This window comes from Chelonia mydas, chromosome 13 (genome assembly GCF_015237465.2).
Source record: "Chelonia mydas isolate rCheMyd1 chromosome 13, rCheMyd1.pri.v2, whole genome shotgun sequence".
NCBI classification, from domain to species: Eukaryota; Metazoa; Chordata; order Testudines; family Cheloniidae; genus Chelonia; species Chelonia mydas.
Window position 1 is genome coordinate 35,175,324 of NC_051253.2, and position 25,406 is coordinate 35,200,729.

The following is a 25,406-nucleotide window of genomic DNA, read 5'->3' on the forward strand; positions in this document are numbered from 1 at the left end:
CCGGGGGTGTTAGGGGCAGGAGGCGGGCGGGGGGCCCTAGGGGCCGGTATAAATGGGTGGGGTATAAAGGGGCCGGGGGCGTTAGAGGCGGGCGGGGGGCGTTAGGGGCGGGGTATAAAGGGGCCGGGGGCGTTGGGGGGGGGGCGGGGCGGGGTATAAAGGGGCCGGGGGCGTTAGAGGGGAGGGGAGGGGGGCGGGGCGGGGTATAAAGGGGCCGGGGGCGTGGGGGGGGCGGGGCGTTAGAGGCGGGCGGGGGGCGTTAGGGGCGGGGTATAAAGGGGCTGGGGGCCTTAGGGGCCGGTATAAACGGGCGGGGTATTTAGGGGCGGGGGCGTTAGGGGCCGGGTATAAATTGCCGCGGGGCGGGGCTGGGCTCCCCATTTTATGGGTTTAAACATCTTCCCCCAACCAATCAGGCGCCGTGGAACCCCCTAGTGGCCGTCAATCATCAAACTCCATCTATTCTGGGAGCCAGGATCCTCTCGGGCCCGCCTTCAATTCCCGTCAATCACCTATCCATTGTCCAATCAGAGACCTGGTTCGCTCTCAGGGCTCGCCTCCCAATCTGTGGTCTCAACCAAGTCCCTGTCAAATCAGAGAGGCAGTGTCCCTTGGGAGCCAGCCTCCCATGTAGCCTGTCAATCACTTTTTTAAAGTCCAATCAGAAGAGTCGACGCCTTCTTTTTTCCGCTGTCCCGCCTCCCTGTTTCCAGGGCGAGTCATATGGTAACTGTCCAATCAGAGAGGCCGGGCTGTTAGTCTCCAAGCTGCCACAAGTACTGCTTCTCGCAAGCTGTCACTCTCCACCCAATCCCCGAGTTGGCCTGTGCTTCAGAGGCCGCCTCTCCTGTCACGATGGTGGAGGGCCAATCAACGTGCCGAATTTTCTACAACGCCCTCTACCCCCCTTGGTGTTGAGACGAGGAGCCAATCAGAGGGCGCCGGGCTTGCCCTTCCGCTCTCTTCTTCCGTTAGAGGCGGCTGCGGCTCCAAAGATGTAAACAAGGCCTCGCGCTGCGACCGTTGGCGGGTGAGGAAGGTCTCGCGGTTAGGGGAAAGGAGGGGGAGAGAGTTTGGAGGCTTCTGATTGGCCACGGCCGGCCCGCAGGGGAGGGGGAGGAGGTTGTTGGGGGAATCCGGTGGGTTCTGATTGGTGGGGGGGAAGGGAGCTGGGTTGTGGACGGGGGTAGCCAGAGTGCCCCCCTAAGTATAGGACGTTCTGATTGGTGGGTCTGGGGGAATATAGGGCGCTCTGATTGGTGGGAGGCTCTCTTGCCCTTAAGAAGCCCCCGGTTGGTGCAGTGGTTCTCAGCCCTTTGTACCGGTGACCCCTTTCACACAGCACGCCTCTGAGCGCGACCCCCGCTTGCCCATGTTTAACACCAGCGGGGCTCGGGGCGGAGGCCGACCGCTCGCCATCCCCGTGTGGTCACCAGGGGGGCCCGACCCCCAGTATGAGAACCCCTGGGCTGGTGGGTTAGAGGCTGGCATATGAGAGGGGGCAAGAATCGAGGCGGGGTTGGCTGTGCAGGCAGGCCCCTGTGATTGGTGGGTGGCACACTGAGGGGAGCAAGAGTGCCCCCTGAGTATAAGGCGCTCTGATTGGTGGATGGCTGCTAACAAGTCATTGGTGGGTCCCTGTGCTATCTTGAGCGGAGCAAGTGTGTCCCCTGAGTGTAGGCTCCTCTGATTGGTGGGGAAGGGAGCAGGGCACTGAATGTACAGGTCTGATTGGTGGGCAGGGAAGCAGCCCTCATTGGTGGGTAGCGGCAGTATTTATCACACTGGCCCCCTGAGAATAAAGGGCTGTGATTGGTGGGTGGCTGTGGTATATTGAGTGGGGACCATAGGTTCCCCCCAGGATAAAGGGCTGTGATTGGTGGGTGGCTGTGGTATATTGAGTGGGGACCATAGGTTCCCCCGAGGATAAAGGGCTGTGATTGGTGGGTGGCTGTGGTATATTGAGTGGGGACCATAGGTTCCCCCCAGGATAAAGGGCTGTGATTGGTGGGTGGCTGTGGTAGACAGAGTGGAGGCAATAGGCCTCTGATTGGTGGCTAAAGGTTTTCTTTTCAGGGAGCTTCTTGTTCCTGACTGGCTGTGCGGGGAATGGGAGAGGAGCCAACACAGCAAACCCCTGGGCCTAGTTCTAGACAATGCTATAAGCATGGGCTCTCGTAGCAGCAGCGCCAGCTCTGAGGGCCAGGACCCCCAGGACGGCAGGCCCCAGAGGGGCTCCAGGCTCCTGGGGAGGGAGGAGGAGGAGGAGGACGACGATTTGGATCTGGCCCAGGTACTGGCAAATCTACTGCGCAGGTAACTTACTTCACTGCCTACTTCTCTACGTGCAGCACAGGGAGTCTTCCCACCTGCCTAGGGTTGCTAACTGTCTAATCGCCCAAACCCAAACGCCCTTGCCCTGCCCCTTCCCTGAGGCCATGCCCCCCGCCCACTCCATCCCCTGCTCTCCCCCACCCTCACTCACTTTCACCGGGCTGAGGCACAAGGTTGGGGTGCGGGAGTAGGTTTGGGTTGTGGGGTCTGGGAGGGAGCTTGGGTGCAGGAGGGGCTCAGGGCTGGGGCAGGGGCTTGGGTGTGGGAGAGGTGTGGGTTCTGGGCTGGGGGTTGGGGCAGAGGGGTTTGGCGTGTGGGAGGGGGCTCTGGACTCAGCCTGGGATGGGCAGGGGCTTGGGGTGCAGGACAGGATGCAGGGAGCTGGCTCTGGGAGGGAGTTTGGGTGCGGGAGGGGGCTCAGGGCTGGGGCAAGGGTTTGGGGTGCAGGCTCCATGAAGCACTTACTTCAGGTGTGGGCTCCCGGAAGCGATCGGCATGTCCAGCTCCTAGGCTCAGGGCCAGCTAGGTAGCTCTGCACACTGTCCCTGCCTGCAGACACTGCTCCCGCAGTTCCGATTGGCTGGGAACCACAGCCAATGGGAGCTGCGGACCCAGCGCTCAGGGTGGGGGCAGTGCGCAGAGGCCCCCCGGCCTCCCCTGCACATAGGAGCTGGAGGTGCCAGCCACTTCCAGGAGCCGCACGGAGCCAGGGCAGGCAGGAAACCTGCCTCTAGCCCCGCTGCGCCACTTGACTTTTAGTGGCCTAAAATCTCCCGGATTGGGTTCAGTAGCATCTGGGAGTTCGAGGCTGATTCCAGGAGATGCCTGGCCAATCTGGGAGGGTTGGCAACCCTACGTCTCTCCCAGGGTGGGGGGTGGGACATGGGGCCTTTCCCCTCTAGGGGGTGCCAGCTCCGATCTGGCCTCAGCTGGCATAGGGAGTGGGCGCTGGGGCTTCTCCCCTCCCCAGTGGAATCACAAGACAGGATTCAGTGTGAATGCAATGACGACTCTGCTGCTGGATCGAATCAGTCGCTCCATGACTGGCCCTGGCAGACCTCTTCCCTGCGGGATCCATGAGACGCAAGCAGAAAATCCAATTGGAACCATCAGCACGTCGGGGGCAGGTGGGAAGAGGGGAAACCTCAAATTTAACCTCTGTGGGACTGGAATTAAATAGTGGCTCATCAGGTGACCCCGAGTTCCCAGGGAGACTTTGTGCCCCGACCGCTGGGGGAATATCACACTGGAGCCGAGAGGGTTTGGCCCAGATGATCACGCGGCTCCCTTCTAGCCTAAGAATCGACAAATCCTTCACACCAGGGCACTGAATTCTGAGAACAGGAAATGAATGCAGGTTTCATGGCGCACCCCAGACTCCTGGGTTCTATCCCTCCGCGATGCCAGAGGCTTCCTGGCCTAGGGTTTGGGAGGGGGGCTGAAAGGGAGGTCGGGCTGATGAATGAGCTCTGGTTTCTGCACCCCGCAGAGGTCAGATTCGGTTGGTGCCAGGCGGAGGCGCAGCCAGTGTCCAGGTGGTCCAGACACTGTCCGATTCAGACGATGACAACGACAACGCCTGGGAGGGGCGGCTGGGAGACAGTTACAACCCCCCAGGTACAGACCAGGATGCCTGGGCTCTGCCCCCAGCTCTGGGAGGGGACTGAGGACTAGTCGTTGGAGTGGGGCGGTGGGGCTGGGAGCCAGGACTCCTGGGTTCTGTCCCTGGTTCTGGGGTGGGAGTGTGGGCTAGTGGTTATAACAGGGGAGCTGGGAGCCGGGACTCCTGGGTTCTGTTCTCTGCTGCTATTTATACCTGGTACATCTCTCTGCCCGCCCCCCCCACAGTGGACTCTGCACCTGACACCCGGGACGTGGAAAGTAATGAGATCAAAACCCAGATCCAGCTGGCGAATGGGATGCTGGGCTCCAGGCAAGCCAACCGCAGCATCCCCCACCTCCTCCGCCAGGTACGTGGCCCCTCCTGCAGGGGAGCCCTGGGGCCAAAGGGGAGGGGGGTCTGGTGGGTTAGAGCACAGGGCCTGGGCGTCCGGACGCTGGGGTTCTCACACCCGCTTTGTTCCCTCTGCAGAGAGAGTGGGGCTTGTGCCACAACAGCAGCTTTTCCCCGGGCGAGTGCTCCCGTGTGATGTCCCAGTGAGTATCGGTGGAGTGGGGTGCGTGGGGGGGCCTTGGCAGGGGACTCCCCACTGACCCTGTGCTCTCTGCACCCCCCAGTTTCCTGCCCAACCAGCTGGCATTCACCGACTCCTACTCCCAGAAGGTCTTCTGCGGTGTCTACTCCAGGGATGGACAGCTCTTCATGTCCGCCAGTCAAGGTATGGGGGCGGGGTGGCTCACCAGCTTACCCACAATCCCCTCTGCTCTTGCCACAGGGCTCCCACTGCCGCCTGGCCGCTTGGCCTTGTGGGTAAGCAACATCCCAGAATATTCTCTCCTGCCTTTCAGAAGAGAGTAGTACCAGCTTGCAGTGCCACCCACCCGCTTGGCATTGTGGGTCAGGGTCATGCCCTTGTGCATTGTGAGTAACCACTCTACCAGAATCCTCTCTGGTCCCATCTGAGGGCCCTTCAGGGGAGCAATCTGGGAGGGCACTTACCCACAATGCAAAGCAGCTGAGCTGTGCAGGGAGCTCTTGGGCGAGAGCAGAGAGGATTCTGGGAGGGCGCTGGGTGGTAGATGCCCAGTGCCGCCCCTTCCCTGTTTTGCAATGTGGGTACGGGCCATCCTAGCATCCTCCCTCCTAACCCCTCCCCCCCTCCCTGCCCCCCTCCCAGACCAGATGATCCGCCTGTACGACTGCCGCCACAGATGCTTCCGGAAGTTCAAGAGCATCCAGGCGCGGGATGTGGGCTGGAGCATCCTGGACGTCACCTTCACCCCCGACGGAAGCCACTTCCTCTACTCCAGCTGGTCCGACTACAGTGAGTAGGGACTGGGGGCAGAGCCTGCCTTAGCCCCCCTGCCCCCAGGCAGGAAGCACTGACCAATGTGTCTCTCCCTACCTCCCTCCCCCAGTTCACATCTGTAACATCTATGGCGATGGAGACGTCCACACAGCACTGGATCTGAGGTAATGGGGGTGGGGAATGCCATGATATGTGGGGCTGGAGGGGTCAGCTGTCATGATATGGAGGGATTAAAGGGGGTATTGGTCATTGGTCTGGGTGGGGGCGATTGCCCGGCAGGCAACATATGCCCCACTTTGCAGAGGGAGGAGACTCTTCTCCCCAGCCCTGACCCCGGATCCCTGCCACTCTGCCCCAGGGGGAGAGCCCTCCCTGACCCCCAGATCAGAGGATCAGTTAGACCCAGAGCATGGGAGAAAGAGCCACCAGCCAGGCATTGAGGGAAAAGATTCCCTGAGCCCACTCCCTCTAGTGTTCCACCTCCTGCTGTGGCGGATCCCTGATGCCTCAGAGGAAGATGGAGGGGAGGGAATACCCAACATGCATCTGGCCAGACTTCCATCTCGGTTCCTTCCTGACCCCTCCAGGCTGCAGCCCTGAAGCATGAGATTGGAGGTTGGGTATCTGCTTCAAATGAACGCATGGGGCAGGGGGACAATGCAGGCCCATCCTGTTCTCCCCAGAGACATGAAGGAAGGGGAAGAGCAGGGGGACCCATAGATTCATGGACTCTGAGGACCACGCCCTCCCCCATTGCAGGATTTCAGTGTCTCTCTCCTCGTCGCAGGCCGAACGAGCGCCGGTTCGCCGTCTTCTCCCTCACGGTCTCCTCCGATGGGCGGGAGGTGATTGGCGGGTAAGTCACAAGGGGGGCCCCACCCCCCCAGAGCCAAGAGCAGCCCCAGGTGGGCTCCTGCATTTCCAATCTGGTCATGTGGTGAGAGCAGAGAGGATTCTGGGATGGCCCTTACCCATAATGCACATTGGGATGGCCACTGCCTACAACTGACTTCTGGGCGTCCCTCCCACCCCTTTCTAAAAGGCCCTTGGGTGAGAGCAGAGAGGATTCTGGGACAGCACTTGACTACCCAGCCATGCGCTGTGGCTCTTAGCCACAATGCATAGCAAGGTGAGCCCCACTGAGCCAGGTTAGACCAGCTGGGCACCCCTCAGGCCCAAACCTCTCCACCAGAGGGGCAGGATCAGTCTCTCTGCCCCTCAGACCCTGCCCCATCTCCAGCCTCACTACCTGATGCCTCAGTTTCCCCTCCCCAGGGCTAACGACGGGTGCATCTACATATTCGACCGGGAGCAGAATAAACGGACGCTCAAGGTACCTCCCCTGCTGGGGGGCGGGCGGACGCACTGGGGCAGGGAGGGTTCTGGGAGGATGCTTACCCACAATGCTGTGCGGGTTGGTTCACTGGGAGCCCCTTGGTGACAGCAGAGCGAATTCTGGGCACAGGCGTTTGCGTGACACTCCCAGCCCCAGAACACTTTTAAAAACTGGAGTTTTATTGAACTCAGTATCCAGAACTGAACAGCCCCAGCTTGCCAAGCACCTGCTGCTGAGCCCCCCGAATTCTGCTCCTGCGCCCCGACCTGTCCCCTTTGACCTCTTCAGTCAACTTCCAATCCTTAAGGCACGGGGCGCAGGGAAACATTGCCGGGGCGCTGCCTTGCGAGTGCTACGTTCTCCCCTCGGAAACGGAAATAACGTGGTACCGTGGTCCGGCGCTCCCTGCAACGCATTAGCAGCCGCTGGGAGTCCCGCTAGCTCGTAAGCGCCATCTCAGCTGTGCCAGGCCTTTGTGCGAGACCACAAAGCCGAGATACCATGGGCAGAAGGGACCAGCGTGCTCATCTCCTCTGACCTAGATACCGCAGCTCATAGACCTCCCCCAATAATTCCTAGAGCAGCTCTCTTGATTTTTAAAATCACCGGTGATGGAGAATCACCATGACCCTTGGTACATTGTTCCAATGGTTAATTACTCTCATGGTTAAACATTTATGCCTTATGTCTGGTCTGAATTTGTCTAGCTTCAACATCCAGCCACTGGGTCCCATCACAGCTTCGTCAGCTAGACTGCAGAGCCCATTATCAAATATTTGTTTCCCAGGTAGGAACTTACATAGACTGATCGAGTCAGCCCTTAACCTGCTCTGTGTCAGACTCCAGGAGCTTAAGTGGTTTGACTTCTCACTCGAAGGCAGGTTTTCCAAACCTTGAATCCTTCTCATAGCTCTTCCCTGAACCCTGTCCAACTGCGCTTGAACTGCGGACATCACAGCTGGTCATAGGATTCCAGTGGTCGCACAAGTGCCAAACTCCTAGGTAAAATAACCCCTGGATGGAGCAGTGCAAATAATGGATTTTGTGCTTCCCTGGCGATTCCAAAATAATTTTTTGCTTCGGATCGGCCTAAAAACCAAACCTTTTGACAGATCAGCCTCAGAAAATAATTCGTTCCGGGTGGAGTGAAACATTTTGACACAACCACAAGGGGTGGTTTTACTGCTGACCATTTAAAAGCATTTGTTTTTTAATCAAATGAAAGAAGATTTTGAACAGAAAGTTGGGAAATGGAGACACGCCACGTTTCGATTTGGGGGAGGGGTTCCCTCGCCTGCTTTCTCTCCCCCGCCCCAACCCAAACAATTTGAAACCAGCTCAAATTGGCAAAAAGTTTCAGTGTCACATGATTCTCCTTTTTTGTTAAAGCTTCAAAGAAACTTTTTTCTGGGCTATGTGGCATGTGACAGGCACAAGTCCATCCCGGTGATGCGTTCCCCAGTCTGATAGTTGGGTTTAGACGTTACGTAGGTGTTCAAATGTCGTCACCGCTGGACGTCTTTTCTCTCTAGCTCTGAGCGTCCGCGGCTCTTTCTGGTGATTTCGCCTCTTGTCTGCTACGGCTTTCAGACTCCACGGTCTCGTTGTGGCACTGGTGCCTTCCAGCAGCCGGTGCGAAGGTGACGGCGTTCAGATTGGCAGCTCCCAAACCATCCTGCTCCTTCCCCAGCCATGGATGGAAGGGTTCAGAGTTCAGCGTCTGCGGCCGTCATGTAACGCAGTTGATCTTCAGTCTGCAAATCGCTGGGGTCTGAATTTCTCTCCTCAATCTGAGCTCAGATTGGGCTAGTTTGCCTTGTTCCCTGCATCTTCTGTGGTGGCGCTGAAGTTAGAAAGCAGTAAAAACTCTTTGCCACCCTTTTTTTTTTTTTATTCTGTCGTCTGGACAGTCTTTTCAAGAGCTGGACATCTAGCTTGAAAACCTGGTCCCCCTGAAAGATTCCTGCCAAATACTCTCTCCCCTGTTCAGGAGCTGCGCAAGGCGCTGGCTGATCCTAGCAATTTGTTCCACCTCTTTATGGCCTCTTTGGTGTTCCCAGTAAACCCAACCCCAGCTGAGATACAGAAGAGGGGGATTTCCATGCCATCGGTTTGCCATGTCGTGGTAGACCAACCAGGCTTGTGTGTTTCACCTCAGACTCGGGAATCTGCTCTCCATAATTCCGGCTAAAGTTCAGCCGGATCTTTCTGTTTCCTGACAAGCTCCGCCTCAAGGTCGGAGTAAACCACCTGAGTCCCAGCTTCTGGGATTTTGGGCTTGTCAGAAACCCCACTTCCAAGCCCCACAGCCCCACCCCAGCTGCCCTTTCCTCGGGAGTGGCTGGTTGTGCTGTTTGATTTAAACGCGCCATCGAGGGTGGGGGCGACGCCGTTCCCACGGGTGTTTGGCTCTTCGTTCCCTTCGCTCTCCCCTGAGCCGCTGTGAAATCTTTCAGCCCGCTGCCCTTTGTTTGATCTTCCTTTGTTAACTCCAGCAATGGAGGCATCCCTGAACACCCGTCTCCTCCCTGTTTCCGCACAGTTCTGTACTGTGGGGTGACCCCAGAAATCCTCGCCCCCAGGCCGGGAGCAACACCCCCAGCCCTGCTGACCTGTCCCCTTTCGCCGCTTTAGCTGAGCGCCAGCCCTTAAGAGGGAAGCAGAGCAGGGAAATGGCCTTCGAAGAGCTAACGCCACAGGGCCAAGCGGCTAGGTCCTTTGAGCAAGAGCAGAGAGGATTCTGGGAGAGGGTTTACCTACAATGCAAAGCAGCTGGGCTGCCCTGGGAGCCCTTGAGAGGACAGAGGATTATGGAAGGATAATACAGCCCAGAATGATGTTCCCTTTTTTGCAACAGCGTTACACTGGTGACTCATATTTAGCTTATGATCCACTATGACCCCCAGATCCCTTTCCACAGTACTTCCTAGGCAGTCATTTCCCGTGTGTGTGCGCGCTCGCAACTGATTGTTCCTTCCGAAGGGGAGGACTTTGCATTTGACCGTATTGAATGTCATCCTATTTACTTCAGACCATTTCTCCAGTTTGTCCAGATCATTTTGAATTTTAATCCTATTCTCCAAAGCACTTGCAACCCCTCCCAGCTGGGTATCGTCTTCAAACTTTATCAGTGTGCTCTCTAGGCCATCATCTACATCATTGATGAAGATATTGAACAGAACCGGACCCAGAACCGATCCTGGCAGGACCCCACTCGTTATGCCCTTCCAGCATGACTGTGAATCAGTGATAGTTACTCTCTGGGAACTATTTTCCAACCACTTATGCACCAACCTTACAGTAGTTCCATCTTAGTTGTATTTCCCTAGTTTGTTTTATGCAAAGCAGCTGGGCCCCACTGGGTCCCTGGAGTGAGAGCAGGAGAGGTAGGCAGCTTACCCACAATGCAAAGTAGCTGGACTGCCCTGGATGGGACAGAGAGGATTATGGGAGGGCACTTACCCACAGTGCAAAGCGACTGGGCTGCCCTGGGAGGGCAGGGAGCATTTGTGGAGGGCGCTTACCCACAATGCCTTATAACCCCTCAACCTCCCCAGATCGAGTCCCATGAGGACGACGTGAACGCCGTGGCTTTCGCCGACGGCAGCTCCCACATCCTCTTCTCGGGGGGCGACGATGCCATCTGCAAGGCGTGGGACCGGCGCACCATGCGGGAGGACGACCCCAAGCCGGTGGGGATGCTGGCTGGCCACCAGGACGGGATCACCTTCATCGACAGCAAGGTGAGGGCCCCTTAGGGGTAGAATTCTGCCCTGTGGGAGGGGGTGTGGGTGCAGGGTGCTGACCCGTCTCTGCCTCCCCCTGCCCCAGGGAGATGCCCGCTATTTGATTTCCAACTCAAAGGACCAGACCATCAAGCTGTGGGACATCCGGAGGTTCTCGGGGCCTGAGGGGCTGGAGGCGTCACGCCAGGCTGTCACCCAGCAGAACTGGGATTACCGCTGGCAGCAGGTGCCCAAGAAAGGTCAGCGCTAGGGCGCGTAGGCGTGAGAAGTGAGGTGGGGGGTGGGAAGGGAGGAGGCAGGGGCCCTGGAGTGGGAAGCAGGACGTGAGGTGGCAGGGGGCAGGAAGTGGGACAGGATTGTGGGCATAGGGGATGGGGGCAGGGAGGGGAAGTGGAATGAGGTGGGGGAGGAGAAAAGGAGGGGACGGGGACAGGAAGTGGGGCACTGTTTGTTCTGGGGCAAGGGTGGGACAGGCAAGGCAAGGACACTGTTCCGCTCGGGTGGGGCAGAAAATGGTTGGCAAGGAGGAGGAAGTGGAGTCCAATGGTGGGGAAGGGGAGGCAGGGAGTAGAAGTCCAGGGGGATGCAGGAAGTGGCATTAAAGGTGGCCTTGAGCCTGTCCCCTTGGAGTGAGGGAGCGAAGCAGGAAGTCCCACCCTGGGGAGGGATCTGGTGTGAGTGCGGGCGGGCTCTAACCCTGTCAATCTCCAGTCTGGCGCAAAACCAAGCTGCCGGGCGACAGCTCCCTGATGACGTACCGGGGCCATGGGGTGCTGCACACGCTGGTCCGCTGCCGCTTCTCGCCCCCGCACCGCACTGGCCAGCAGTACATCTACAGCGGCTGCTCCACCGGCAAGGTGGTGGGTGAGTGAGGCAGGGTCGGCACCTGCCCCCTGCGCAAGGACAGAGAATGGGGGAGCGAAACAGGAAGTCCCACCCACCAGACAAGGGCCAAAACAGGAAGTCCTGCCTGCAGGAGGGTGGGGATGGGGCTATGACATGGGGCAGGGCCACTGCCTGGACAGAGGTTGGGGGTGGGCCCCCCAGTGTACATACACGTGGTGGCGCCACTGTGTGGGAGTGGCTAGTGTGGGTAGGGGGTGGGGCAAAGCCTATGGGACCCTCCTGCCTGGCCCCTGAGCACCTGGGCCTGGAGGCCAGCCCCTCCCCCGCTGTTCCCCCTCCCCTGCAGCTGCAATGCTCGGGATGGGGGTGGGGGCTGCAGATTCCCGGCCTGACCCGATGCTCCAGACAGCATGGTAAGAGGGCGGGGGTCAGGGGTGGGGGTGTGGGTAGGGGGCGGGGCGGTCAGAGGGCAGGGAACGGGGGCTTGAATGGGGGCAGGGGTCCCCGGGAGGCAGTCAGGAAGGAGAGGAGGGGTTCGATGGGGCAGTTGGGGATCTGGGGTTGGTCAGGGGACAGGGAGGGGTGGATGGGGCAGAGGTCCCGGGGGGGGGAGGGGTGTCAGATGGGACAGGAGTCCTGGGGGGCCATCAGGAAGGAGAGGAGGGGTTGGATGGGGCGGCGGAGGGTTGGGGGACAGGGAGGGGTGGAGGGGGCAGGAGTCCAGGGAAGTAGGGGGGGTCGGCTGGGGGGGAGGGGCAGGCCCCGCCTGACTGTTCAGGGAGACGCACCCTCCCCTCCCTGGCCCTCCAGAGTTTCACCCCCCGGCTGTAGGGGGAGGGGTCCAGAGGAAGATCCGGTACCTTCCTTGTGAAATAGGGGGCGGGGTGGGGGCAGCTGACCTAGGGAAAGGTCAGGAGGGCTCATAGTGGGGGGGCAGGTGGCGCGACCTATTGGAGTGGGCTGGGGGGAGGGAAACCCCCTTCTTCGGGGAGTAACCCCCTCGCTGCTCTGCCCCCAGTGTACGACCTCCTCAGTGGGCAGATCGTCAAGAAACTGACCAATCACAAGGCCTGCGTGCGTGATGTCAGCTGGCACCCCTATGAGGAGAAGATTGTCAGCAGCTCGGTGAGTGGGGGTCCCAGCTGGGGGGTGCTCTGCCTGGGACACTGACACTGCAGGGGGGGTGTCCCAGCTGGGGGGTGCTCTGCCCAAGGGGGGACCCCAGCAGGGAGAGTGGGTCTCAGCAGGGGGTGCCCTGCCCTGGCAGGGTCCTTGGGGTGAGCTGCCCAAATGGGGGACCCCGGCAGGGAGGAGGGGGATCTAGTGCGGGGCCCTCTGCCTGAGGGGGGGACCCCGGCAGGGAGGAGGGGGATCCAGTGCGGGGCGCTCTGCCCGAGGGGGGGGGATCCCGGCAGGGAGGAGGGGGATCCAGTGGGGGGCGCTCTGCCTGAGGGGGGGACCCTGGCAGGGAGGGTGGGTCTCAGTGGGGGGCGCTCTGCCTGAGGGGGGGACCCCGGCAGGGAGGAGGGGGATCCAGTGCGGGGCACTCTGCCTGAGGGCGCTTTCACCCCTTTCTCCCCCCCGGCAGTGGGACGGCTGTCTACGCCTGTGGGAATACCGCCAGGCTGAATACTATGAAGATGATCTCAGGGACCCCAAAAACCTCCCTCCAGCTGGGGAGCCCCCCGCAAGCTCCCTTGGCTTCTTGGATAACTAGTCCCCAGTCCTCCGACTTGGGCGGCTGCCCCGTGTCTCAGTGCTTGGACTTGTGGGGACTGCGTTTGGGTTGCTCTGGGCCCTGCTTTGTGTCATGGACACCCCAAAAATCCTCTGCTCTGGCAGGGGGAGGCTTTCTCTGGCTCAGTACCCCAGGGGCCAGTTGGGGGAGGAACTCAAACGGAAGAGTCGGTGTTTCCCCCCACAGTCACTGGGGTTCAGGGACTTGGGACTCCCCCAGGGGACGTTTGCTGTGTATTATGGACTGATGTGTAATTTACGGGGTGGGGAATGGGGCATGGGGCCTGTCCCCTCTAGGGGGCGCCGGCTCCCATCCGGCCCCAGGGCAGGGACTGGCTGGCTCGGGGGGGGGCAGAGAATGGGGTACAGGCCGGATGGGGCCTGCACCCCCTAGAGGGGCTTTGGGGGACTTCCAGCAGGAATCTCTCTACCCCCCCTAAATTTGGAGGAGCCTGGCTGGAGGCCCCCACCCCGTCTTCTTGACGTGCTCTCCCAGGTCCCCCTTGGCCCGCTCAGAGAGGGGGTGTGGGCCGGATGTGGGGTCCCCTGTTTGGCCTCCCCTGGGGTGATGTTGGGGGGCCTTTCCCCACCCTGCCGGGATGGTGGGGTGACCGGGGGGGCGGGCCCAGCCCCAGGGCAGCGTGGGGGCAGCCTGGGGGGGCTGTGGGTTCTGTCTGTGCCACCTGCTGTCTGTCAATAAACCTCTCGACATTCCTCCCGTTGGCCGGGTCCTCGGGGGCGGGGCCCGGGCTCAGCTGCCGCCGCACGTCACTGGCGGCCGAGGCCATGGCCGGGAGCGGGGGCCGCCTGCCCCTCGCCCTGCTGGCCCCCGTGGCCGCCGGGGCCCAGGCCCTGGCCCGGGGGCTGGTGTTCCTGTGCAGCGAGCGCTGCGCCTGGCTCCTGGGCGCCCCCTGCCTGCGGCGGGCCTATCACGCCTGGCTGGCGGGCGCCGTGCTGCTGGGGCCCCTGCTGCACCCCTTCGCCGACCCCCACGCCATCCTCGCCAACCAGCGCAATTTCTTCAGCCGGTGAGCGCGGGCGGGGAGCGCGGGCCCCAGCGGGGCGGGTGGGGGGGCGAGGGAGGCCCCGGGCGGGGGGCCTGGGGCTGGGGGGACGGGGTGGGGGCCTGGGAGGCCCGGGACCCCCCCCTAACATGCCCCTTCTCCCCGCAGCACCTTCGTGGCCTCGGCCTGGGGCTGGACTTGCATCCTGGCGGGCGGCTTTGCCCTGCTGGTGAGCTACGGGGCGACGGGCCGGGCGCTGGCCCCCCTGCGCCCGCTGGCCCGGCTGGCCGTGGGCACGGGGCTGCAGCTGGCCGCCGCCGCCGCCTTCGGGCTCGTGGAGGAGCTGACGGGCTACTGCTACGCCCCGCTGCCGGCCGGCACCCTGCTGCCCCCCGTGCCCGACCGCCCGGGCTGCCTGGCCGCCGGGCACCGCTGGCGCGGCTACCTGCCCTCCCGGCCCGCCTTCCTGCTCACCTTCTGCAGCCTGCTGCTGGCCGAGGAGCTGGCCGTCTTCCGGCGCTACCTGGCCCGCGGGCACCCGGCCGGCACCCCCCTGCGCCTCGTCTTCCTGCTCAACGTGCTGCTGCTCGCCCTGTGGAACCTCCTGCTGCTGGGCACGGCCGTGTACGGCCCGGCCCACGGGCCCCAGCTGGTGGGGGCCGCCGTGGCCACCCTGGCCTGGTACCTCACCTACCAGGGCTGGTACCGGGCCCGCTGGTCGCCGGGCCGCCCGGGGGCCGGCCTCTTCCTGAAGGGCGCACCACACGCCTGAGGGCCCCAGGCGGCCGGGAGAAGCCCGGGCCCCTCCCCCGGAGCCTTGAGAGGGACCGTGGCCAGGGGGTAGATGGGGGGGTGGCCTAGGGAGGGAACCCAGGCATCCTGGGCAAGTGGGGGCAGACCTAGGAGGCCAGGTGTGGGAACCCAGGTGTCCAGGGAGGGCACCCCTCCCCGTCATCCTGGAAAGTGGCTGATGCTCTCTCCTGAGGGAAATGGGGGGGGGGGGTAACTTGTGGGGGGGAACCTAGGTGTCCGGGAGTTGGGGGTTGTGATGGGGGGGAACCCAAGTGTCTGGGGAGGAATGGAGGCCCCCCTTCCTTTGGGGGGGGCAGGAAGAGTGGGGGGGGTTAATTCAGGGATGGGGCCCCAGCAATCTGGGGGGATCCCAGCATGGAGTGAATAACAGCAGCAGGACCCAGGCATCCGGGGCCCAAATAAAACATGGCCGCCTGCCCTCAGTGGGGAGAAGCCTGTTGCTGTGGTTTATTGGGATTCCTGGGGCAGGGGGACCCAGGCATCCGGGGCGGGGGAGGGGGGATGCTTGCAGTGTGGGAGCGATGGGGGAAGGGACCCTGGCATCCGGGGGAATAGCCTGGGGGGGGCACTGCTGGGGGAAAGCTCGCAGCCCTGGAGTCCTCCCTCCCCCCCCCCCAGCAGAGGGCACTGCCGTGGGAAGCTCACAGCTCAGCAACCCCACTCCCACAGCTGGGGGCACTGCGGGCGAGGGGAGGGGGAAGCTCCCAGCCTGGAGCCATACACTCCGGCCCCTGCGGGCACTGCTGGGGGAAGCTTACAGCACAGACCCACACACCTCACCCCCTGGGGGCACTGCTAAAAGAAGCTTGCAGCCTGGCCATATCTCCCCCTGGGGGGCACTGCTGGGGGAAGCTTGCAGCCTGGCCGTCCCTTCCCCCACTAGGGTCACAGCTTGGGGAAGGTCACAGCCTGGACATCCCTCCCCACCTGGGAACGCTGCTGGGGGAAGTTCGCAACCTGGACCACCCTCGCTGAGGGCACTGCTGGGGGAAGCTCACAGCCTGGCCATCCCTCCCCCACTGGAGACACTGCTGGGGGAAGGTCGCAGCCTGGACATCCCTCTCCCCCGGGGCCACTGACAGGAGAAGTTTGCAACCTGGACCACCCCCGCTGGGGACACTGCTGGGGGAAGTTTGCATCCCTGGAGTCCTCCCTCCCCCAACAGAGGGCACTGCTGTGGGAAGTTCACAGCTCAGCAACCCCACTCCCACAGCTGGGGGCACTGTAGGCGGGGGGGGGAAGCTTCCAGCCTGGAGCCATACACCCCACCCCCTGCGGGCACTGCTGGGGGAAGCTTACAGCACAAACCCACACACCTCACCCCCTGGGGGCACTGCTGGGGGAAGCTTGCAGCCTGGCCATACCTCCCCGCACTGGGGTCACAGCTGGGGGAAGATCGCAGCCTGGACATCCGTCCCCGCCTGGGAACACTGCCGGGGGAAGTTTGCAACCTGGACCACCCTCGCTGGGGGCACTGCTGGGGGAAGCTCGCAGCCCAGCCATCCCTCCCCCATGGGGGCACTGCTGTGGGAAGCTCGGCCATCCCTCCCCCACGGGGGGCACTGCTGGGGGAAGGTCGCAGCCTGGACATCCCTCCCCTACTGGGGACACTGCTGGGGGAAGTTTGCAACCCGGACCACCCCCCCTGGGGGCACTGCTGGAGCAAGCTCACAGCCTGGAGCCATACACCCCGCCCTCTGCGGGCACTGCTGGGGGAAGCTCACAGGCCGGCCATCCCTCCCCCAGCTTGCAGCCTGGCCATCCCTCCCCCACTGGGGACACTGCTGGGGGAAGCTCACAGCCTGGCCATACCTCCCCCATGGGGGGCACTGCTGTGGGAAGCTCGGCCATCCCTCCCCCACGGGGGGCACTGCTGGAGGAAGCTCACAGGCCGGCCATCCCTCCCCCACGGGGGGACACTGCCGGGAGAAGCTCACAGGCCGTCCATCCCTCCCCCACTGGGGACACTGCTGGAGGAAGCTCACAGCCCGGCCATCCCTCCCCCACTGGGGACACTGCCGGGGGAAGCTTGCAGCCCGGTCATCCCTCCCCCACTGGGGACACTGCTGGGGGAAGCTCGCAGCCTGGCCATACCTCCCCCAAGGGGGGCACTGCTGTGGGAAGCTCGGCCATCCCTCCCCCACGGGGGGCACTGCCGGGAGAAGCTCACAGGCCGGCCATCCCTCCCCCAGCTTGCAGCCTGGCCATCCTTCCCCCACTGGGGACACTGCTGGGGGAAGCTCGCAGCCTGGCCATACCTCCCCCAAGGGGGGCACTGCTGTGGGAAGCTCGGCCATCCCTCCCCCACGGGGGGCACTGCCGGGAGAAGCTCACAGGCCGGCCATCCCTCCCCCACTGGGGACACTGCTGGGGGAAGCTCGCAGCCCGGCCATCCCTCCCCCACGGGGGTCACGGCTGGGGGAAGGTCGCAGCCTGGATATCCCTCCCCCGCTGGGGGCACTGCTGGGGGAAGTTCGCAGCTCGGACCCGCCCCCCTCACTCGGCCGGGACTTCCACCCCCGCCCCGCGGCTCCGTCACTTTCGTTTTCACTTGTCAACTCGCACCATCATCCCCCCGCGCCACGCGCCCCCCAGCTCCGCCACCCGCCCCCCAGCGACCCCCCCGCCATGGCTGCGCTGCGGGTCAGCCCCCAGGCCGAGGCCCAGGTGAGGGGAGGGGCCTTGGCTGGGGAAATGCGGGACGGGGGGGGCAGATTTATGTGGGGCCTGGTTGGGAGGACAGGGAGGGGGAGTGGGGCGGGGGAGGGCTTGGCTCGGAGGGGTTCGGGGGAGCGGGGGGGGGCTGGGCTCGGGGGAGCTGGGAGGGGGGCCTGTCTGGGGAATTTGGGGTGCAGCTGGGGGTAGATGAGGGGTCTCTGTCCTTCCCCAAGCCCGAGGGGGCAGTGCAGTGACCCCAGTGGAGAGGTTTCCATGGGGCAGTAGGTTCCCAGGCCGGGGGGAGGGCCCCTCCACGCCCCATCACCAGCGCAGATGGGGCAAGGCCGGACAGGTGGCCGGGGGGATCGGGTGTCGGGGCCTGGCGGCGTGCCCGGGATGGGGGGGGGATATGTGGGTTGGCGGAGTGCCCGGGGTGGGGACGACGCGGAGGGAGCGTCCTGCTGGGACATTTGACCCCCCCAAAAATTTCCCCCCCCCCTCTTCCCAGGTGGATTCCTTCCGGACCCAGCTCTGCACCCAGGTGAGACGCTGCGAGCTTCCCCCCCAGCAGTGCCCCCAGCCAGCGGGAGGGAGGGGGACAAGGGGCTGCGAGCTTCCCCCCAGCCGTGCCCCCAGCCAGCGGGAGGGAGGGGGACAAGGGGCTGTGAGCTTCCCCCCAGCCGTGCCCCCAGCCAGCAGGAGGGAGGGGGACAAGGGGCTGCGAGCTTCCCCCCAGCAGTGCCTCCCCCATACTGACCCTCTCCCCATCCGCCAGGCTGAAGCACTCGTTGGGACCCGGTTCCCCAGTAAGATGACTCAGCTGGATGCTTTCCTCAAGGTATTTGGGGGGCAGGGAGGGAGGATTAATGGGGGGGGCAGAGGATGGGGGGGGAGCGGGGATGTGGGTTTGCCTGGGACATGGGTTGGAGGGATTTAAGGGGACCGTCAGGAGGCTGGAGGGGAAGGGAGCACGGAGGGACTTTAGAGGGTTTTGGGGGGCAGAGGGTGGGAGGCAGATTTGGGGGCGGGGGCAAAAAGGGGTTTGGGGGAATGTGGGGGCTGGAAGAGGATTGGGGGATGGGTGGGGGAAGTATGGGGGACTGGGAACAGGATTGGTGACTCAGGAGAGAAGGGTGGGGGGATCATGGGGAGCTGAGAAGGAGCATTGGGGGGCAAGGTGGGGGGCCAGGAGAGGGGGGTTGGGGCAGAGGGTGAAAGGTCACTCCAGGGGGTCCAGCTGCTCACCACCCCTCCCTGTCCCCCCAGGACCCAGCACTGAACGTGGGGGACCTCGAGTCCCTGCGGGCCCCACTTGACATCCCCATCCCTGACCCTGCCAAGGAGAAGGCCAAAGCCGAGCGCCGCAAGGTGAGTTGGGGGGACCCCAACATCGGGGGGGACCCCAACACACCCCCTGGCGTGACAGCTGAGAATGGGGGCAGGGCTCGGGTCATGAGGGCCCCACAAACCCATGGGGCAGATCTGGGGCTGTCTCCCTCCCTGCACCACCATTTTCTCACTCGGTTCTTTTGGGGGTTCACCAGAGGAGGGAGAATTTGGGGGCGGGTCTGGGGGGTCTTTTTACCTCCATTTTCACATTTGGTTCTTCTGTGGCCAGGAGGAAATTTGAGAGGGTGGGAGGGCTCTATAGCTTGGTCACCCCTCAAGGGAGGAGGGTGTTTGGGAGGAGGCCGGGAGCCCCACTGAACCCCCATTTTCTCCCTGTCCTTCTCGTCCGGGAGCAGAAGGAAGAGAAGAAGGATGAGAAGAAAGACGAGAAGAAGTCAGAGGAGGAGGATAAAGGTGAGTGGGGGGCCCAGATCTTGGGGAGGCCCTCCATTGACGGGGGTTGGGCCCCTGCCCCCCATTGCTTCTGGGGGGTCTGTGGGTCCGACCCCCCCGTTTTTCTGTCTCTCCCCAGCACCCCCCTGTGGCCCCGTGAGCAGCAACGAGACGGTTGTGGGGCTGGTGAGCCGGGTGAAAGCCGAGATCCAGGACGCCAAGGAGGAGCTGGGGCTGGTGAGTACGAGACGGAGCCATAGCATGACTCCAGCCAGGCCGCCGTGAAACACGCCCCCCGCACGACGCCCGCCCCCCCGTGTGCGCAGCACGACCCCGGCCAGGCCGCCGTGAAACACGCCCCCCGCACGACGCTCGCACCCCCGTGTGCGCAGCACGACCCCGGCCAGGCTGCCGTGAAACACGCCCCCCGCATGACGCCCGCCCCCCCGTGCGCGCAGCACGACCCCAGCCAGGCCACCGTGAAACACGCCCCCCGCACGACGCCCGCCCCCCGTGCGCACAGCACGACTCCAGCCAGGCCGCCGTGAAACACGCCCCCCGCACGATGCTCGCACCCCTGTGCGCGCAGCACGACCCCGGCCAGGCCGCCGTGAAACACGCCCCCCGCACGACGCTCGCACCCCCGTGCGTGCAGCACGACTCCAGCCAGGCCACCGTGAAACATGCCCCCCGCATGACGCCCGCCCCCCGTGCGCGCACAGCACGACCCCGGCCAGGCCGCCGTGAAACACGCCCCCCGCACGCCGCCCGCCCCCCCCGTGCGCGCAGCACGACCCCAGCCAGGCCACGTGATACACGCCCCCCGTACGACGCTCGCCCCCCGTGCGCACAGCACGACCCCGGCCAGGCCGCCGTGAAACACGCCCCCCGCACGACGCTTGCCCCCCGTGCGCGCAGCACGACCCCAGCCAGGCCGCCGTGAAACACGCCCCCCGCACGACGCTTGCCCCCCGTGCGCACAGCACGACCCCGGCCAGGCCGCCGTGAAACACGCCCCCCGCACGACGCTCACCCCCCATGCGCGCAGCACGACCCCGGCCAGGCCGCCGTGAAACATGCCCTCGCACGACGCCCGCCCCCCGTGCGCGCAGCACGACCCCGGCCAGGCCGCCGGGCAGCACGCCCCCCGCACGACGCTCGCCCCCCGTGCGCGCAGCACGACCCCGGCCAGGCCGCCGTGAAACATGCCCCCCGCACGACGCTCGCCCCCCGTGCACACAGCACAAGAGGATGCACGACACCCCTGGGTAACACACCCAGCGGGTCCCATCCCCGCCAGCAGGGGGCAGCAGGGACAGACAGATACACACTCATGGTCTCTCTCCCCCCCAGGTCACTGTCTGGGTTCAACTCCAGGTGCCCCGTATCGAAGACGGCAATAATTTTGGGGTTGCAGTCCAGGTGAGTGCCTCCCCTTCTCCAGCCTGCCCCCCTCTTTCCCCACCCACCCATCTCATTGTCCCTCCTCTTCCCCGCCCCAGGAGAAGGTGTTTGAGCTGATGACGGCCTTGCGGACGAAGCTGGAAGGATTTCAGACCCAGATCTCCAAGTGAGTCCCAATTTTGGGGGACCCCTTTGCCCCCAAATCCAAGCCAGGGACGACCCCTCCCCCCCCACCCCATCCCAGTCAACTTGATTAAAAGCATGACAAAGAATCAACCAACCACCCACAAGAACCAAGAAAATTCAAGGGCAAAAGCTGCTGTTAAATGCAGGGGGAATAAAATTCGAAAAATCCAAGGGAGTTAATTGCTGAGAAACTGGATTTTTTCCCAACAACGCAAGGAATCGAAATGGCAACACACTTCTTTCAGTGCCACGTTTTACGCTTGCAAAACCCCCAAGGAAATTAAATACCAAGTGCGTTGTCCAACACTGAGAAATTATTCAAAAAAGCAGGGAAATTCAATGCCAAAAATCCTCATTAAAAGCAAACGTCATTTTCACACGTGAGGAATTAAAATGCCAAATGTTGTTGAAATGCAAGTTTTTAAGCTTGGCCCCCAAAGGAGGCGACTACAAACGACCCCAAGTTTGTTCCTGGTTTTAATCAGCTGCGGAAGAGAGGACGGTTTCTGCAAAAGTGGGGGCTGGAAAGTTTTGTTCACAGCAAAAGTTTTAGGGCCATCAGAAACCAAGGACATTTCAATGCCCAAGTCACTTTCGTCAGTGGGAAACCGATAAGCAGCGACGAGAAAAAGAACATTTTAATGCAAAATCTTTTGAGAGATGTGGCCTGGCAAGGTGACAAAAAGGCCGTTTTGCATTTCACAAGTTGCTGCTTTTTTTTTTTTCATTAACAGTTCGAACGTTTGCATTTGACGACGTTCTCAACCTTTATGGTTCGGTGGCGGTTTGGTTTGGTTTTTTGGGGAATAGAAAATTTTCCACTTAATTTTAATTTAAAAAAACCTGTTTAAAAATCAAATCTGAGTTTACCTGGCCTGTTTCTGCACCCTTAAAGTTCTGCACTTCCAAGGGGTTTTCCATTAAATTTCTGTTTGTTTGCAAATTACAGTTGTCCATTTGAAATGTTTTCACATTGGTTTTCCCGAGTTAAATTGGCCTTTAGTTTCATCCAAAACAATTGTTTCCTCAGTCCCTTCGCAGCCATTTTCTGAATTATATGCAAGAATTTTAATTTGCAAAAGCCAAATTAAGGAAACTAAAATGCAAACAAACCAACCAGCGAAAAAGGTACGTTGACACCCTCAGTACTTTCCCTTTTTTAGGCACTAACATTCCCTCATTTGGCAGGTTTATTTTTTTACTTTGAACGTTTCCCTGCATTTAATTTTTGTTTCCGAACCAGAAAACTTGCATTTCATAACATTTGTTTGCATTAAAAATTTCTCTCTGCCCCACACACATTCTGCTTCCTGCCCCCCAAGCTTAAAATGTGCATTTTACATTGCAGTTGATATTTTAAGAAGGTTTGCGTTACACTTTCCCCTCTCCTTTGGAGCCTTCGTATTTTGTAATTTACAAAGGGAGTTAAAATGCATCGTGTCAGTAGATGCAAAAACCATTAAATGGAAAATGTGAAGGATGCAAAGGGGAACGGTTACTGTAAAAAACATTTGTTGGATGCAAATTTAAAGATTGTAAAAACCTTTCAGCCACAATCCTACAAACATGTATTGTACATGGGCTTAACTTTACTAGTGGGTGTAAGTATCATGAGTAAAAGGCCTAAAAGCAAGCACAGGGACATGTGTTTGTGAAATTAGCAACTGAATTTGCAATTAATAAAGCTGTAAAGAGTAAATGCAAAATTGTCCTGCCCTCCCCCCCCAAAAAAAGGAAATTAAATGCAATAAAACATAGTTTCCACATAACATTTAAGCTTGAAAACTAGCAAAAAAAAGTTCGTTTCCAGAATGCAAAAAACTTCTGTCCAATGCAAACCATTTTAGTTTGCCAAAATAAAGAAAGAAATGAAAATATAAAAACACCGTGAAAAGCAGCGAAGGGGAAATTTTCCAGTGCAAACCGGCAACGGTTGCACGTCAGACTAGAATGCAAAACCAAATATAAAATGCAAAAAAAAACCCCAACGCTTGCCACAAGAGAGGAACGTTTAACACCAATGAATTGTGTCCAATGCAAAATACTACGGGTTGCAAAAACAATTGAAATGCAAAATCTATCACCCGTCAAACTTTTAATCTAAAAAAAACCCCTCAAGGAATCTAAAATGTGGAAAATAATTGATGCAAAATTAATGAAGGCTGTAAAAAGAGCAAATTAATAACAATTAATGGCATTGAGCGCAAAATATGAAAATTGCAAACATTTGAAAATGGCCTTTCATTGTCTTTTAAATTTGCTTTGCGACCTTTAATATTGTTTGAATTTTTAAAAAACTCCTTTCTGATTGCAACCCAAAGTGCCAGCCGGTTTGATTTGGTCGTTGCAAGCCTCACAATTTTGCACGTACAGTTGTGTGTTACAAATCGAATTTGTGGTTAGTACAAGGAGCCATAGTACTTTGCAGGGACCAGTATTTGTGCACACTAAAATTCATTGGTCGTTGGCGTTTCCTCAAGATGAAAAATTTGGCATTTCCGATTTTAGTTTCAGTCTTGCAAAACCAAAGCGCCCACCCCCGAAGGAAACGTAACAAGCCAAATGCTGCTCAGTGCAAAATAAATGAACGCGGCAAAAAGAGGGTTTGAATGCAGCTTAACTTCCTTAAATGCAGATCGTGTACTGGTTCGGGGCGGGGGGGGGGGGAGGGGCTTGCGTTCCATTTGCTGCAATTTTGTTATGTTGGGAGGGTGGAAAACAAGGAAATTCTCACTGCCCCAAAACTTTGTCAGCGTCGCACTGTGGAGAGATTGGGCTACCCTTGGGGGAAGCCGCCTCCCAGGCCCCCCCTCCCAGCAATGAGACCGCCCCCCAGTTTGGGGCTTCAGCTCTGACTTCTGATCCCCTCCCCCCCACCTTGCCCACAGGTATTTTTCCGAGAGAGGCGACGCGGTGGCTAAAGCGGCCAAAAATCCTCATGTGGTGAGTGTCTGAGACGGGTGCAGCTGCCCGGACGCCAGGGTTCTCCACTGCGTGGGAGGGGGGCTGCCTGGATTCCAGGGTTCCCCACTGCGGGGTGCCCGGATGCCAGGGTTCTCCACTGCGTGGGAGAGGGGGTGCCTGGCCGCCACGGTTCCCCAGCAGGGGCTCTGGGACCCCAGGGCTGGTGAGGAGGAGACACTGGCCTCTCATGTCCCCGGCTCTACCCCACACAGGGCGATTACCGGCAGCTGGTGCACGAATTGGACGAGGCGCAATACGCTGAGATCCGGCTGATGGTGATGGAAATCCGGAACCTCTACGTGAGTGGGGGGCTGGAGAGAATCAGGGGGGTTGGGGCCAGGGGGATTGAGGGGAACAGCTGGGAGAGTGCACTCTCAGGCTGCCCCAGCCTCAGCCATCTGGGGAAGGAGAGACAGCCGAGTTGGGGGGCTTCTCTGGGTGGGAGTGGGTTTGGGGTGGGGGTTGAAGGCCAACATTAAATGGACCCCAGAAGACCTGGATCCTTCAGGGTAGGGACAGAGGTGAACCCCTAATTTAGCTTCACCCCTAGAAGCCAGCAGCACCCCAATACTAGACCGACTCTCCCATCTCCTCCCACCCCCAGGCCATTCTTTACGACATCGTGGTCAAGAACTTTGAGAAGATCAAGAAGCCGCGGGGAGAAACCAAGGGCATGATCTACTGAACGACCTTTCACCTCTGGCCTCCACCAATCACAGGGCAGGTTGGAAAGAGAGGCAAAGGCGGGACTTCCTGTCTTGCCGTCTGCTGCCGATCAGAAAATTAGACCTTTAGGGGTTTCACGGCTGGTTTTGATTTAAAAAAAAGGCAACAAAATGCCAAAAACTTCACCAAAAAAGGAAACTGAACGGCCCAAAACAAAATTGTGAAATAATTTTAAGGATGCCAAAAAAATGGAGAAAATTAAGCATCAAAAAAATTAATGAAAGGATGAGATCTGATGGCAACAAATTCTCTGCCTCCAAGTCTGCATGAAATGCCAAAAATTCACCTGGTCACAATGAAGAAAAGCTGTAAAACAGCCAAATGAGAGAAATTCAGTACGACAAGTGTCATGAAATGGAAACCATGAATGTAAAAACAAATCCCAGAAACAGAAATCCGAAACTCTGCGTTAAATGAAAGGTTTTGCCCCCAGAAATTTAGTTTTTTGGCATTTTAATTCCTTATTTTGTCCTTTTGGCAACGATTTTTACTTTATGTTCCTTAGCATTTTAAGGAGTTGCAATAAAATAAAATGAACGAATGGAAAGAAAACGGCTCCCAAATTCTGTTGGGTCAGACATCGGTGGTGAATGGGGTGTTCTAGACAATTCCTTGGGGGGTTTTATGGTCATAGTTTTCATGTCAGGAGGTTTGGGGCATTGAATGGCCTTTGGTTTTTGCTGTCCGACGCCCATCGCTTGGGGGAGGAGGAGGATGCTGGGAAAACAATGGAACGATCAGGTGCCGAAAAGGAAAGAAATAAAAATAAAATGAAGGAAATTAAAGGCCAAAATAAAAAACTTTGTGAAATCTGCAAAAACGTAGCCAAAAACGGGACCTAAATTTAACATTGGGGGTCCGATGTGAGGCCAAGGGGGAGGAGGCTGGGCTCGTTGGGGGAAGGGCCAATCTGGGGGGAGGGGAATGGGGGGAATAAATA

The 25,406-nt window shown here is 59.9% G+C and overlaps 3 protein-coding genes and 1 long non-coding RNA gene across 8 annotated transcripts; all 4 read left to right on the plus strand.

The window, feature by feature from the left end:
• The first annotated feature begins 378 nt into the window (after positions 1 to 378).
• Positions 379 to 13,643, plus strand: DCAF11 (DDB1 and CUL4 associated factor 11). 5 transcript variants are annotated; one of them, XM_007065404.4, is made up of 15 exons: positions 379 to 1,030; positions 2,077 to 2,316; positions 3,824 to 3,951; positions 4,183 to 4,304; positions 4,427 to 4,491; positions 4,573 to 4,673; positions 5,133 to 5,279; positions 5,374 to 5,428; positions 6,052 to 6,120; positions 6,540 to 6,597; positions 10,158 to 10,343; positions 10,432 to 10,585; positions 11,058 to 11,210; positions 12,211 to 12,317; positions 12,781 to 13,643. In XM_007065404.4, the coding sequence occupies exons 2-15, from the start codon at positions 2,168 to 2,170 to the stop codon at positions 12,907 to 12,909; spliced, it is 1,623 nt and encodes a 540-aa protein (XP_007065466.2). In that variant the 5' UTR covers positions 379 to 1,030; positions 2,077 to 2,167; the 3' UTR covers positions 12,910 to 13,643. The 5 variants fall into 5 exon arrangements, with proteins under 5 accessions (XP_007065466.2, XP_043382805.1, XP_043382806.1 ...); XM_043526870.1 differs by lacking the exon at positions 12,781 to 13,643 and adding an exon at positions 12,392 to 12,554 and having other exon boundaries at positions 877 to 1,030; positions 12,211 to 12,341; XM_043526871.1 differs by lacking the exon at positions 12,781 to 13,643 and adding an exon at positions 12,392 to 12,554 and having other exon boundaries at positions 903 to 1,030; positions 2,064 to 2,316; positions 12,211 to 12,341.
• LOC119567921 lies at positions 6,604 to 8,489 on the plus strand. The gene is made up of 2 exons (XR_006285364.1): positions 6,604 to 7,602; positions 8,133 to 8,489. It is a non-coding gene; the product is annotated as an uncharacterized LOC119567921 (long non-coding RNA).
• On the plus strand, positions 13,200 to 15,175 carry FITM1 (fat storage inducing transmembrane protein 1). The gene is given in 4 exon segments (XM_043527358.1): positions 13,200 to 13,211; positions 13,559 to 13,648; positions 13,650 to 13,957; positions 14,102 to 15,175. Coding segments are annotated over 4 exon segments (1,014 nt in total). The 3' UTR covers positions 14,706 to 15,175.
• A 120-nt stretch (positions 15,176 to 15,295) lies between these two features.
• On the plus strand, positions 15,296 to 25,013 carry LOC102945971 (nascent polypeptide-associated complex subunit alpha, muscle-specific form). Its single transcript, XM_037915726.2, has 11 exons — positions 15,296 to 17,413; positions 17,913 to 17,945; positions 18,180 to 18,242; positions 18,671 to 18,772; positions 19,150 to 19,207; positions 19,326 to 19,423; positions 20,540 to 20,608; positions 20,689 to 20,756; positions 23,665 to 23,719; positions 23,953 to 24,039; positions 24,345 to 25,013. Exons 1-11 carry the CDS (start codon positions 16,259 to 16,261, stop codon positions 24,423 to 24,425), a joined length of 1,869 nt encoding a protein of 622 aa, XP_037771654.2. The 5' UTR covers positions 15,296 to 16,258; the 3' UTR covers positions 24,426 to 25,013.
• Positions 25,014 to 25,406: the final 393 nt, after the last annotated feature.